This window comes from Macaca mulatta, chromosome 12 (genome assembly GCF_049350105.2).
Source record: "Macaca mulatta isolate MMU2019108-1 chromosome 12, T2T-MMU8v2.0, whole genome shotgun sequence".
NCBI lineage: Eukaryota > Metazoa > Chordata > Mammalia > Primates > Cercopithecidae > Macaca > Macaca mulatta.
This window is the reverse complement of record NC_133417.1, coordinates 74838502-74854254: the sequence shown is the minus strand read 5'-3', so window position 1 is coordinate 74854254 and position 15753 is coordinate 74838502. Positions and strand designations below refer to the sequence as shown.

General features: G+C 37.6%; 1 protein-coding gene across 6 annotated transcripts in view; it reads right to left on the bottom strand.

Annotated features, from left to right (window-relative positions):
- UBR3 (ubiquitin protein ligase E3 component n-recognin 3) overlaps positions 1 to 15753 on the bottom strand; it is a 268381-nt gene that overhangs the window by 160829 nt on the left and 91799 nt on the right. For all 6 annotated transcript variants that reach the window (XM_015110341.3, XM_015110343.3, XM_015110344.3 and 3 more), the window contains exons 11-18: positions 15149 to 15235; positions 6557 to 6622; positions 6378 to 6467; positions 4521 to 4649; positions 3536 to 3588; positions 3309 to 3442; positions 2867 to 2952; positions 1418 to 1559 (exon numbers count right to left, since the gene is read on the bottom strand). In XM_015110341.3, coding sequence (XP_014965827.1) covers positions 1418 to 1559; positions 2867 to 2952; positions 3309 to 3442; positions 3536 to 3588; positions 4521 to 4649; positions 6378 to 6467; positions 6557 to 6622; positions 15149 to 15235 — 787 coding nt within the window. The remainder of the gene's footprint in view (positions 1 to 1417; positions 1560 to 2866; positions 2953 to 3308; positions 3443 to 3535; positions 3589 to 4520; positions 4650 to 6377; positions 6468 to 6556; positions 6623 to 15148; positions 15236 to 15753) is intronic.

The following is a 15753-nucleotide window of genomic DNA, read 5'->3' as shown; positions in this document are numbered from 1 at the left end:
TAATGTCCGAATGCCCAGTATTCCATCTCAGCATTGTTCAGAACAATCATCTAAAGAGCTTGTTTTAAAAAGCAGATTCCCAGATTTCACCCACAGAGATTCTGATGACAGCAGACAGGAGATGAGACACAGGAACCTGCATTCTTAATGAGGAGCGCAAGTGAGTCTGACAGAGATGTAATCCTCACATCACACTTTTATAAGTCCTGCACTACACCACTCCACTCCCAAATTCATCTAATTTTACACACAAAATATCCTCTACACTAAAAACATACTGTGCTTTTCTTTCATGGAATACTTTCCAACCAGAGACTCTGGATTTTCTTGCTCCTTGTGAATTCCCTGAAAAATCCCAAATAAGGCTTTTCTGTTCTGCTTTGCCAAACACACACAGCACAGTACGTATTATTTACAACTTCAAAATGGGCATTGGTTTTTCATTTAGACAATGTGTTGAGGGAGGCAAGAAGCACGTAACTGTTACTTCCTTCAAAATTTTAACTTAGAGAAGTGAAAATCTGAAAGTCAAACAAAAAAGACTGTGTAAATCAAAACCTCACTTACCTCTGGCTCCTGTCAAGCATGTCAACTGTAAATCTAGGGGGGGAAACCTTAGAAAACCAATCACCCACTTAAGGAAAACGTTCTGTGCATTTAACATAGGTTCAAAATGTAAGTAAGTGCTATCAGCATTCTATGTGGACTTTTTTTTTAAGATGGAGTTTCACTCTTGTTGACCAGGTTAGAGCTGCAATAGCGGCTCACTGTAACCTCCATCTCCTGGATTCAAGTGATTCTCCTGCTTCAGCCTCCCGAGTAGCTGGGATTACAGTCACCTGCCACCATGGCTGGCTAATTTTTTTGTATTTTTAGTAGAGACGGGTTTCATCACGTTGGCCAGGATGGTGTCGAACTCCTGACCTCAGGTGATCCACCCACCTCGGCCTCCCAAAGTGCTGGGATTACAGGCACAAGCCACCGCGCCCAGCCTATACAGACCTTAGTTTGAACTATTTCAAGTTAAAATTTGGGTCATGAGGATTGTTTTGCTGTTTCAAAATCAAATTTGGAGAGTAAATACATTCAAAATATTTTTAAATATACATTTTGTTTTATAGTTTCTGGTTCACTTATGGTTATGATCACTTATAAAAATGAATTAGAGTTCAAATATAAATTTCCTTTATAGTTTAGAGTCATCTAAGAAGTCTTAGTGTAACATAAAGCTATAGATTTCTAAGTAATTGAAAGCAGTATCACTGTTTACCAGTAAAGACATACATTTATAACAAAATGGAGAAAAGAAAACCAAAGGTTGAAGGAACAAAAGGTAAACACTTTCTTTTAATACACAGAAGAATTCACCATTCAAGAACTGATATTTGAAAGAGTTCATTTATGTATATAAACATACCTTTGGGAGTATACATGCCTTGTTGCATAGAACCTCCAGGTTCAAAAACAGGAGCCTTAAAATCAGCTACAGCTGATAAAACTGATTCAAAGCTGTAACTGCCTGGAATAATGCCACTTTTGGGATTAGGATTTTCTGGAATATGATATATATGTCAAGAAAAAATATTAGCAACAAAAAGCCAGATTTATAGCCTTTCCAAGGTACTCTAGTTTCTCATTTTGCTGAAGTAGGCAAATAGTAATTGGCTGTAATATACAGAGCTGGCCACAAGAGGGCTATATAATACAACAGTTCAATAATAACTTTTTAATTGTGATTTTTGAAAATATGTTTAATCTAGGAGCCTACTAATAAATTGTATGCTGTAGTAGTTCCCAGGTATATTTTCCCCGAAATAAATTTAAAAATTTCAGAAAATGACTGAAAAATTTCTAAAAATGTGTCTTCATTTTCATCATTTTGTAAATAACTTTTCCTTAAAAAACAGAAAGAACTTGCGAAAAATTAGCAGATTTTTATAGCAAAGATTGTTTTTCCAAAAAACACAAAATTTCACCCCCAAAGAAAAAAATGGTAAGCAAATTTAAGCAAAGAGGCTAACCAAAAAGATTCTCTCCTCACATTACACAAATCTTTAAAATTCAAAATACAGAGATCGTTTTTACTCTATAATAAACTGATGCATAGTTCATAATGACTGAAGGAACTCATCAGACAATATCAAATTGATGCTGCTTACAAAAATCAAGGTTGTCAAATAGGCATTCTAATAGGACTTATTTCACAAAACAAAAATTTTAGCCAATTCTTCCAAACATAGTCATAAGATATACAAATACTAAATTTAGCCAGAATTTTTATCACAAAATTACTTGATAATCTTGTGTAAAATTTTATTAACAATAACTTAAAAAGATAATCAGATACTCACTGTACGTTCAGTCGTATACAAAGAACCACAGGTTCCCTGTTTGTAAACAATAATCTACAAACAAAAATGCTTTAAGACCAAATTCTACAGAAAAACCCTCAAAATGTTTAAAATCCTGGTAATAATAATCTTAAGGTGTACCTTTAACTGTTCGCCATGAATTGCATCCTGGCTACACAGACAAAATAGACCTAGCTGCCTTTTACAAAACGTTCAGTAATGTTGTCCTAGAAGGTTAAATGCTGGGGTGGCCAAAGCCATCAATCTGTCCTGAAATCTACTCTAAAGTCCAAGAAGAGTTCCCCAAGAGGTAATAATAGGAGGTTTAAAAAAAAAAAAAAAAAAAACAGTCACCAGCACTGAATACACACTTGAGCAAACAACTGGCATTCTTCTTTTTCTGTTATTTTTCAACTTTGAAAAACAATTAATCAAAAAATTGATAAACCATTAATCATAAAAATTACTTATTTTAGATCCTGCAACTAACAGAAACTAAAATTTTAAAAGGATATGAGGTCCAGCAATGAACTGTGTGTCCTGTCATTCATACACAGCTGGGCTACCATCTCCGCCCTGAGAATCTCATCATCAGACATTCCTAAAATTATTAAAAACAGAATTAACAAATCTGAGTATACATAAATTATAAAGAAAAAAATTACCACATTTTTCATTAAGCTGTTTTACCAACTACAGGATGTTTCAAATTAAAGAGTAAAGAAGCAATGCTCCAAACATAACTGTAGTTTAACTGCTATTTGCAGTTCCCTTAAGCAAAGGATATTTTAAGGATATTCTAAAAGGTATACCTATAGTACAACATACAAGAGTTTGAAACATTCTTTAAATTTATCTACATCCTTTCCTTTTTTCCCTAAGCCAGTTCTACTACAGGGATGGGGAGAAAGGGAGGAAAACAGTTAATACCTAAGTATTAGTATCAGTGAGTTTTACCTAAATGTAAACGAAGACTCAAAAGAATCACAAGAAATGTAAGAGCGCCTTCTAACATCGACCTCTCATGCTCTGCATCAAGTACTGTATTTTGATGTTGTGATGCCATTGTCAACAAATCCACTACCTTAAATCTACAAGAAGAAATATTTGAAACATATTTTTATAAATTAAAACAAAATTAACTGGACACTTCCTAATATCTGTCTTAATAAAATTATGCCTACCTTTCGAAGACGGATGAAATAAAATAATCTGGGTCAAGTCTAGAAGCACAAACCTTTAAAAGAAAACAAAATGCTTTATTTCTCAATATTCAGTTTTCCTTCTTCTATTAATCATGTTTTTCTATACTTTTTGTTTTTTGTTTTGTTTTGTTTTTTGAGAGAGTCTTACTCTGTCACCCAAGCTGGTGCAATCTCAGCTCACTGCAACCTCCACCTCTGCCTCCCAGGCTCAAGCTATTCTCAGCCCTCAGTCTCCCAAGTAACTGGGATTACAGGCGTGTGCCACCACAGCTGCCTAATTTTTGTGTTTTTAGTAGAGACAGGGTTTCAACCTGTTGGCAAGGCTGGTCTCAAACTCCTGGCCTCAAGTGATCTGCCTGCCTTGGCCTCCCAAAGTGCTGGGATTACAGGCGTGAGCCACCACGCCTGGCCATGATTTTTATTTTCTGTATGTTATAATGTTTTGACATCTTGAGGGGCCTTACAGGCCTGAAGACAGATACTCCCTCCCAGAGCCAGCTAATTCCTAAACATAATAAACAACTTACTTGGGAACATGCCCATCATGAAAGCCAATCATTGTCTTTATCTAACTCTCATACATCAACCTAGTATTTCCCCTGCTCTAAATCAATCCAGGGCCAGGTACCACAGAGTCAGGTTCAGCCCCTATGCCTCAAAGCCTGCTGGAATTATTCAAACTAGCCAATCCTGCCTTGCCTTGCTTTTCCTGTAGAAACCCCAATAAAGGCTCTTGCCTAGGCTCTCCCCTCACTCCTTTCTGCCTCTTGACCAAAACCTGGTGCTTTCCTTGTAGTCTTGTGTTGGGTGGTATGCCTCTTCTCCTGGGAAATGTAAGTAATAAATTATTCTTTCAGTGGCATCGGCCTCTCCATGTCATCTCTCAGTCACCTCTATAAATTAAAATCCCTTGGGTACAAATGAGACACTTCTAAAGTATATCTGCATTATCTAGTTGGCTTACCTGTAACAGGTAAATGTCAGGATCAATCATGGAATTACAAAAATGAGACTGGACATAGGTCATGGCTTGTCCTTTGATTTGTAGACCATTTCTTACCCACATATTGCTGTGGATTTCAGCAAGACTTGCCTAATAAAAGTAAATTGGACAAAGAATAAATTATCTAAACTCAATCTTTACAAAATATTATAAATAACCATTTCAAAATATTTAATGATGTAATCATAGTATGAGCCCGATATTCTGTCCAATGTTAATCAGTTGAAATATACACTTCTACATTTTTTTAACAATAATTATGTTTTTACATAGCCACTTTTTTTTTTTTTTTTTTTTGAGACGGAGTCTCGCTCTGTCACCCAGGCTGGAGTACAGTGGCGGGATCTCAGCTCACTGCAAGCTCCGCCTCCCGGGTTCGCGCCATTCTCCTGCCTCAGCCTCCCGAGTAGCTGGGACTACAGGCACCCGCCACCTCGCCTGGCTAATTTTTTGTATTTTTTAGTAGAGATGGGGTTTCACCGTGTTAGCCAGCATGGTCTCAATCTCCTGACCTCGTGATCCGCCCATCTCGGCCTCCCAAAGTGCTGGGATTACAGGCTTGAGCCACCGCACCCGGCCATAGCCACTTTTTTAGTTTAAACATGAGTTGGTTTTCCATGTTGGCCTCTGGATACATTTATAATGACTTTCACTGACATCTTTCATAAGAAATCAATGCTTATGTTTCACTCTATTTCTCCCTTAAGAAAACTCTAAGTAACAACAACAATCCTAATATACATGTTTAAAGAAAGACACTTGGAATAAGCATAAAATAAAACCAATTGTTCAAAGTCAATGAATACATTCTACATCTTTAATTCACCCTAACTCAAACCTATACTACTAATTTTCCAAATATTGGAGGTTAGAATAAATGTTCTCACTATATCAGTATTCAATTCTTCATGTATTTATGTCCAGTGTCAACTAAAACTAAGCAGTCATAATTTTTTTTTTTTTTTTTTGAGACAGAGTCTCACTCTGTCACCAGATTGGAGTGTAGTGGCGTGATCTCGGCTCACTGCAACCTCTGTCTCCCAGGTTCAAGCAATTCTCCTGCCTCAGCCTCCCGAGTAGCTGGGACTACAGGCACATGCCACCACGCCCAGCTAATTTTTGTATATTCAGTAGAGACAAGGTTTCACTATGTTGGCCAGGATGGCCTCAATCTCTTGACCTCGTCATCTGCCCGCCTTGGCCTCCCAAAGTGCTGGGATTACACACGTGAGCCACCGCTCCCAGCTTCAAGCAGTCATAATTTTATCTGTTTCCTAACACCCAGAGTTCAGGTTCAATAATATTATAATTAACAAATCTAAAATTGCCAGGAAAAAAAAATTGAAGTGCATGTATATAAAAAGCTGGCCTGCCAAATTACAGTGTTGGTATTAAAAGAAATCACAGTGCTTATCTAAGCTAATTCTTCTCTCTTCTTTCTCCTCACATTATACAGATAGGGAAATTAAGAATCAAGGAGGTGAATTACCCTAAACTTTGTGGAAAATAAAACAGTGGTAGCACCAAGGCTAGAATCTTTCGGATCTCCTGACTCCCAAAACAGTGCTATATAGTATGTTAAATACCACCCCATAAGTAAATATCATGAAAAGAATTCCTGGAAAAAGTAAAACTAAAAAGTAAATCTCATAAAATGAAAAAATACCTAAACATAATCTGGCAAAAACACAATAACAACTTTTTTTAAAAAGTTTTCAAACATCTCAGCTATAATAACAATGAAAGGCAAATAAATAAAGGAAGAATCTCCTAAACAAGGAATCCACTTCAAAAGTTTTTAAATGCCTGAATACATACTTGAATTTGGAGTGGGTGAATCATTAGTTTCATTAACATTTCCTGATCTGGTAAAACAGAATCCAAATCTAGTTCTTGACATTTCACAGCCTAAAATTATAATAAAAAAGTTACTAATTCAATTCTTATTTCTGAAAATTAAAAAAAAAAAGAACAGAACTCTTTAATGACAGTCTTACCTTACTCAAAAACATAGCATAGTAACGATGTAGTGGCAGATGAAAAGTGACTTGGTTAGGTGCTGGCTGGAATAAACAAACAAAATCCATAAGTCAAAGACTATTTTACAGAAATTTTAAGATGGTTGTAAAATGTTTAAACCATACTCTCACCTGGATTTATTCCTATACTTTAAATTCAAAACTTAACATTTTAGAAGATGCAGATTCTAAAATCACTACAGATAAAATTATCCCATTTTAAACACTTAAGCATAAGTTTCTTAAAGGCAGAAATCGTATTCTACTCAACTTTGAATCCTCTGAAGCATCCAGCACAGATTAATATTTCCTAAATTCACTTTAGCCAAAGTAAATAATCATTATTAAAACAAGGCATGGAATGGATTTCAGCTACAGAGACCATTTGGGACTCTTCAAACGCATGTATACCAAATATCATGACAGTAATAAGAGTAACGGTCACACATAACATTCATTGAACACTTACTATGTGCCAGTCACCATGCTAAGCACTTTATTCACATTATCACATTTAATCCTCAGAAGAATGCTATGGAGTAGGAACTACTAACATTCTCATTCTACAAGTAGCAAAATTCAAACTTAGAAAACTTAAGTAACTTCCTAAAATTCAAAAGTAGTGAACCGGGGAGCTAATCTGGACTCCACTGTCATATTCAAAACGGTAAGAAGACTCTGACCAAATCCCTAAACAGAGGTATAAATGCAGGGCATCGTTAGATTCCTTCACCAGTTGGATAAGATGCTTCCAATCAGTACCAAACAACCAGCCTCCATACAAAACTTCGTAAAAAATATGTGAATGACGTTACGCATTCCTGTAAATATTACAAAAACTGTATTTTAAATCTGTGAATCCCATGGATCACAAAATCACTACAGGGCAGGGCAAAAATATACCACAGCTGTCCTTCTTAAACAAATGAGTTAAAAACTAAAAAGGTGTTGTTTGCTTTTAATGCTTTTTAAGTTCTTAGTAAATATTCTCTTGTTAAAAATTTTTATACTGGACATTCAGATAATTATGCTAATGTCATATCATTATAGAGGTTATAAGGAGTCTAAATATGTCACCATCCCTGAAATAATTATTTTTTTCAAAACCAATAAGATAATAACATCCTCCTCAATATGTAAAGGCTACAAAAATGTGTTCTAACAAATAAAAGTTTGCCCTCCATAAAAAGAAAGGAAATGATAACAATGTTCTGTAACATGAATAAACCTTGGGGACATTATGCTAAGTAAAATAAGCCAGTCACAAAAAGACAGTAACTATATGATTCCACTTATATGAGGTTCTTAGAGCAGCCAAATTCATAGAGATACAAAGTAGAATGGTGGTTGCCAGAAGCTGGGGGAAGAGGAAATGGGGAGTAGCTATAATGAGTATAGTTTCAGTTTTACAAGACAAAAAAGTTATGGAGATTGGCTGCACAACAATACAAATACACATAACACTACTGAACTGTACACTTAAAAATGATTAACATAGTGAATTTTATGTTTTATGTGTATTTTGCCACAATTAAAAATAAAATTTTTAAAAGTCTGCTCTCCATTACCATAATCATCTTAGTAACATATTCTACACTAACTAGCTAAGTCAGAATCTCTCTCTATTTCCTTTGAGGCATTAAGCAGACTGGGTAAGTGCAGACTCTTTTTTTTTTTTTTTTTTTTTTAAATAGACAGGGTCTTACTCTGTGGCCCAGGCTGGAGTATGGTGGCATGATCACAGCTAGCTGCAACCTCCACCTCCAGGGCTCAAGTCATCCTCCCTGCTTGGCCTCCTAAGTAGCTGGGACTACAGACACACACCACCATGCCTGGTTAATTTGTGTATTTTTTGGTAGAGACAGGGTTTTTGCCACGTTGCCCAGACTGCTCTCGAACTTCTGGGCTCACGCAATCTGCCCACTTCAGCTTCCCAAAGTGTTGTTATAGACGTGAATCACCATGCCCAGCCTAAATGCAGACTCGTTTTTTGAGTCTCGCACTGTCCCCCAGGCTGGAGTATAGCGGCGCAATCTCAGCTCACTGCAACCTCTGCCTCCCGGGTTCAAGCAATTCTCCTGCCTCAGCCTCCTGAGTAGCTGGGACTACAGGCGTATACTGCCACACCCGGCTAATTTTTGTAATTTTAGTAGAGATGGGGTTTCACCATGTTGCCCAGGCTGGTCTCAAACTCCTAACCTCAAGTGATCCACCTGTCTCAGCCTCCCCAAGTGCTGGGACCACAGGTGTGAGCCACTGTGCCTGCGCCCTAAGTGCAGAATCCTGTCTCTGCCACCTACCTGTAAAACTGGGCAAGTTGCCTCTCTGTGCCTAAGCTGTCTGGTCCTTAGAGTAGGAATAATAAAGAGTTGGGCAGCTGCGAGAAATAAGTAAAACAGCACAGCACCCAGTACATATTGCTATTAACTAGTAAGCCATGAACTCTATTTTATCTTTCAGGGCTTTAGCATATCCTATATTCACATTCTCCATAATGTTAAAGTCCATATTCCTTCCTTGTCTAATATCACAGACTAGCTACTTGATAAGCGCTTCTTCTATTCCTATATATACTGATAGTCCTTGGATTCCATTCTTCACTCTATAGTCTTCTCATTATATGTGAATTTATCCAGATACACAGCTTCAGCTGCTAACTCTACCCAGTTGACTCCCAAATCTCAGCAGAAATCTAACTCCTGAACTCCAAATCTCACTTTCAGGTGTCTACTGAACATCAATACTTAATATTCCATGGGACTACAAATACAGTGTGTTCAAACCAAACTCAGTAACTTTGCCATAAAACTCAATCCTCCTTAATAATTCTTCTCCAGATTCCCAGTAATTTAAATATGAAATGTAGACTTCCTCCTTCTCACAAGCCTCCTATATTTGATGAGGTATCAAATTATGTTTACTTATTTTTTAAATAATCTCTTAAATCCACTTTCTTCTTTCTGTCTACACTGCACCTAACTAACCTTAGCTCAGGCACTCAACACCTAGTGCCTAGGTTTCAGTGATAACTGCTACTTCTACTATTATCTTCCATAAAACACCTTTTGTGGTGTCTGCCTAGCTCACAAGCTTCCCATCTTCTCAGAATGTCTCTCCCTTCCCCACTCTCTGCCACCTCAACCACACACAGAGATTGGGGCCTGACAGTCAAGTTTATAATAGCCATATTTGACTGGAGGCAGGGCAGGGGACATCTGACCCAGCCTGACCAATGATTTTCTCTCTTAAAAAATTGGAACTGGGATTCAGGGACATTCATAGACAATCTGGGAGTATGCCTGAAATGGTAACATTAGGCAACTATAAGAAGGCAGTATTTCACCACATGGACAAAGTACGGGAAGGGAAGAAAAAATGAGGCACACACACACAGGGCAAAGCAAAGGCAAGTGACAAGAGCTCCTATTCAGATTTTCAGTCCATCCCTGAGGTCCAGGTGCCCTAACCCTGAGACACCCCTATGTATTAATAATAAATGACTGCTTCTTTAACTCAGGCTGCTTTAAATTATTTTTCCCCTTGCATTAAAAGAATCTTGACTAACATATCTTCTATTACCCGCTATATGCTGCCAGAAGGTGGTCTTACTTAAACATTAATTTAATCTTGAACTTCTTCCACTCACAATCTTTTAATGACTCCCTATGGTTTTAGCCTCCTGATAACCTTCCAACTCCTGAGAAGAAACAGCTTACCTCTCCAGCCTCATCTGTCACACAAATTCATGCACCATAGGTACTGCCCCTAACTTACTAAGCTTCTGTGCCTTTGTATATACACTATTCCCTCTGCCCCAAATGTTATATATCCCTTCTCCCATTGGATTAATGTATCTTTAAGACTGCTCGGTTGACACTTCTACTAAGAAGCTTTTCTTGGGTTCTTCAGGCTAAGTCAGGTGCTCCCTTTTATCCTCCTACATGGCACCTGGTCACAACTTTACAGAAGCACAGGAATCAAATTAACCATATACTTGTCTTCCACTTCCTTAAGTTAGGGACTGTTTTACCACTATATCCCCTATGTTTACAACATAGTAAACATTCAATAAATGTTTGCTATATGAATGCATGTTCTACTTTCCTCTTACCAGAGGACTCTAGCCAAACCCACTCTGCTACAAACTCACAATTGTTGCCCTACATGATATTCATATTTTTAAGAACTCTTAAATGGCCTATCTTATAGGAAAATGTATTCCATCCCCTGTTTCTGTATGATTGATTTGGCTTACTTCAGTTCAAAACATATTATTGGCCAGGCACAATGGCTCACATCTGTAATCTCAACACTTTGGGAGGATGGAAGAAGAACTAATGTTTATCACACATGTAATATGTGCCTCTTAGTCAATCCTCACTGGTTAATGTTACCAACTTCAACAGATGAGGAAATGGGCTCAGCAGGGTTAAAAAAAAAAAAAAAAGTAAAAATATATTAAAAATTAAACCTAAAAAAATCTATCCAAGGCCACATAGCTAGTTAAATTATGGCAGAGTCACAATTTACACTCAAATCTGCCTGACGTTAAAGCTCTTTCCACTGCCAACAACCAATATAGTTAAAACACTACCAGACAAGGAGTTCCAAAATGTGGACTGTGGACCCAGAAGTACCATAATTTGCTACATAACAATAGGCAAGTCATTTAATATCTCTGCATCTCCACTTCCCAATGACAAAAAAAAGGAGGAATAATAAAACCTTTAAGCACCATATAAAAACATGACATGGGCCAGGCACAGTGGCTCGCGGCTGTCATCCCAGAACTTTGGGAGGTCAAGGTGGGTGGATCACCTGAGGTCAGAAGTTCGAGACGAGCCTCATCGACACAGTGAAACCCCATCTCTACTAAAAATACAAAAATTAGCTAGGCATGGTGACACAAGCCTGTAGTCCCAGTTACTCGGGAGACTGAGGCAGGAGAATCGCTTGAACCCAGAAGGTGGAGGCAGCAATGAGCCGAGATTGTGCCACTGCACCCCAGCCTGGGCAACAAGAGCAAAAACTCCATCTCAAAAATAAATAAATAAATAAATAACATATTATTTGATTCCTTAAGTTCTATACTTAATTTCTACTCTTTTAAGAATCCATTTAAATTTTTTAGAACATTCAATATCTTCCTAAAAATATTTCTGTGTGAAAAACAAATACACTATTTCCTAGAGTTCAGCTGCTCTGTATGTCATACATGATTCTAACTGTCCTTCACTATACTCCTGATTCCAAGCATGATTAATTTAAATATTATTTTCTTTTGTATAATTTTCCCCCAGTTCAATCTTACTGCTGCCTTAGTGATGCTACTATTTCAACAATAACTCCTGAAGTTTCAAACACCAAAGAAAGCTGGATTGAGAAAAGCTTCAGTTAAAGCTCCAGCTGAGGGACTGACCCTGGACAGGTTGAAGAAGGAGGGAAGCAGGCTGGAAGTGGGATGGAGCTCCATGAAGGCTGGAGAATATTCTCTCTGAACACTGACCTATTACCATTTATGTAAACAGAATTTAAGCCTAAAGACCAACAATTACACAAAGCAAAGAATCAAGATGAGCTGGTCAGGGCAGAATCAAAATCCAAATGGACAAAATCCAGGTTGAAGGCTAAGAGCTGACACAAGTGTTGGGGGAGGGGTAATGAGGGGTAAAGAAAAATTAATTCAGGAAAGGAGGGATTAGAATTAAAGATAACAAAGGGTTCTTCCCTTCCTAAACCATTCCTAAAGCCACTGGAAGGTAAAGAGAGGGAGCATGGTAAAATAAGCATCTAAAGGTTAGGAAACTGAAAGGGAAGTCAGAGCTCAGACTGAGGAGGGCAACTGTTGGGGGTAATCGAGGGGTTGAGATGTCAGGGGTTGCTCAGGCATAGGGGGTGTGGCCTAGCACAGGGCATCAGACATGGACAGAGTCAAAGGGGACCCACACAGCAGGGCAGCCCAGTGTAGAGCATCAGAGCCAATCTGGGTGAGGAGGGCCTCCAAATGGGGAATCACAGCCTGACTGAGGTAAGGAGGGCAACAATACAGGGGGCCAGCCTGGAATAGGGAATCAAAATCCAGGCTGGGTAAGGAGATTATCCACATGTGCAAAGAGCCCAGCAGGAGGCATCAGAGCCAAGGCAGAATGAGGAGGACATCCAAAAACAGGAAGAGCCTGGTGCGGGAATTTCAAGCACAAAGAGGGTGAACAGGGCTTCTCCACAGAAGGGCAGTCCAAAGTGGGGAGTCAGAGCCCAGGCAGGATGAGGAGGGTGTCCACGTGTGGGAAAAGGGGTACTAGGATGAGGACTCAGAGTCAAAGCAGGGAAAAGAGGCATCCATGCAGGGGAAAGAGAGGCAACTGAGATGAGAGTCACTTCTCATATTTATATGTGAGATTGGTCATAAATAAATATGTATTTATAGATAAGTAAACATATAAAAGATAATGGAAGCCAGGTTTTCCACTACTGAAGAAAACTAGAATAAATCCTACAGTGTTAAACTTGAATTAAAAATATCAGTTTGAACTCACAGATTTCACTGTAGACAAAAAAATAAATATAGATGCAAATATGTATATGTACTTACATACATACACCCCTCTGTTCACTGTGAAGTCCTGGGAGCAGTGATACGCCAATAGCAATGAGCACATGTAGCACCTAGATTTTTCTAAATATTGTTCCACACTAAAAGTAACCAGGGATCCATAAAGAAATGACTGATTCCAGGAATGGATGGGGAAACTATGAGTCTGAAACATCCTGATGGGCCAGAAAACATGGAAGTTCTCAAAAAATGATGGGACAAGCAGAAACTAAGCTTAAAGGGGCTCTCACTGGCCAAATCTGAAGCAATTTGAGCATCAAATAATGACAGAAATAGCTTATAACCCATTGAATAAAATAGAAACTATGAATCTCTAGAGACAAAAATAAATGAATGAATTAAAAACTGGATCACAAAATACTTTATTAATTACATGAGAAAAAGGGTAATTTTATGATGAAAGAGTCTAGCAGGTACCACCCTAATCAAGTGATCAAAGGGAACATCATCAGTAATAGAACACAAATCACAAACCACCAGATAGGATGCGATGAAAAGACTACAACATCACTTCTGTAATATTCCTGAAAATGATACATAATCTGAATCTAATCATGAAACAAACTCAAACTGAGAGGCATTCTTCAAAATGTCACTGTCCTGGCCAGGAACAGTGACTCACACCGGTAATCCCAGCACTTTGGGAGGCTGAGGCGGGTGAATCAACTGAGGTCAGGAGTTCCAGACCAGCCTGGCCAACATGGTGAAACCCTGTCCCTACTAAAAATATTAAAAAATCAGCTGGTGCAGTGGCACGCACCTGTAATCCCAGCTACTCAGGAGGCTGGGACAGGAGAATTGCTTGAACCTGGGAGGCAGAGGTTGCAGTGAACGGAGATCGCACTCCAGCCTGGGCAACAGAGTGAGACTCTGTCTCAAAAAAAAAAAAAAGTCACTGTCCTAAAATGCAAAGAAAGACTGGGAAAATGTCTCAGAAGGAGATTAGAGACATGATAACAAAATGCAAAATGCAATTCTGAACCAGATCCTTTTTCTATAAAAGATATCATGGGACAACTGATAAAACATAAATGAGTTATAAGAATTAAATGTTAATAATATATTAATGATTTTTATAGTTGCATTCTGGCTATATAAGAAAATATCCTTGTTTGTAGGAAACACTTAAATGCATGGGGGTAGTGAGGCATCAAGTCAACAACTGAACTCTCAAATGGTTCAAGAATAGAAAGTTCTTTGTCCACTCAACTTTCCAATAGATTTGTGATTGTGTCAAAAATTTTTAAAACAGAAAGGGAAAAAAACACACATACACACAAGAGATAAAATTTGCCTACCCTCCACATATACACAAACACACAGCAATGTTCTGTGTGCCCAGGGTTCAGAAACCAGACGAAGTGGGGGTGAGCTATCTGAAACATGGTCTTTCTTTTGCATATGGCATATTCTGACCCTGCTTCATAAGAGGAATAGAAGGAGCTTCTGATGGTAAACTTGGCTGACTAATAAAAGCAATTACTTGTTCAATTCATACATACCAAGTCCTGTGCCAGCTCTTCTCATTATTAACAATAATCACCTTTGTTCAAGCCCATCTTTTCCTACTCTGACAAGCAGAACACTGTCCAATTAATAGAGTTGTGATACCCTTTTCATTAATCTCCCCTATCCTATTCACACTTGCATTGTCACTTTTATATATTCAACTGAAACTAATTTTCACTCAATAAGAAATAATGAAACATATATACTTCATAATGGAAAAACAAATCATGCCACTCTTCTCTAGGAAATAAGCAGACATATTAGTGTGCTCCAGAATTTCCTAAATGTCAAAGAACTAAAGAATTAGTCTCCCCTTTGGGTTTCTCTTTTTCAAAGCCTAATACGTTCATTACTTCTCCCCTCTCCTATGAAAAGGTATTATTTTCAACATTAAATGAAATCTAACACTTTTCTTAAATGTCTTTACATACATCAGAAAATATACATACCTCATCTACGAAGTTAATAGCATCAAACCAGTCTTGAAGAGCTTCAAGGCAATATCTAACAACATTTCGGGTATATTCTTGAGTTTCCTAAAATAGTAAGTTATATATAATAAATGTATAATATATAAACATATATTTTCAACATTAAATTATATGTAATACATAATCATTATATGCATTGTATATACATAAAATGGTAAAATGTAAACATTTTCAATATTATATTTGCCATTTCAAGAAACTGTCCCTTCATAACCAACCAGTGACAAATATGAAAATTTAAAAAGTCGATATGCTTCCTTTTTTACAATATGTTTCTAAAAATGAATGAAAGCTGAAATAGATTTTAAATAGATTTAAATCAGACTCCATTTCAGGAGACCCCCCCCCCCACCAATTTATTATAAATTCCCTAATGTCATTGTTTAATGGGTACACAGCTTCTTTGTGGCTGATGAAAAAGTATGGGACATGGACAGTAGCGAGAGTTGTACAACACTGTAAATGTACTTCAAGTCACTGAATTTCACAGCTAAAAATAGTTAGTGGTAAATGTTACGTATATTTTACACAATTAAAAAGAAAGGGCAGAGCATATGCGGACT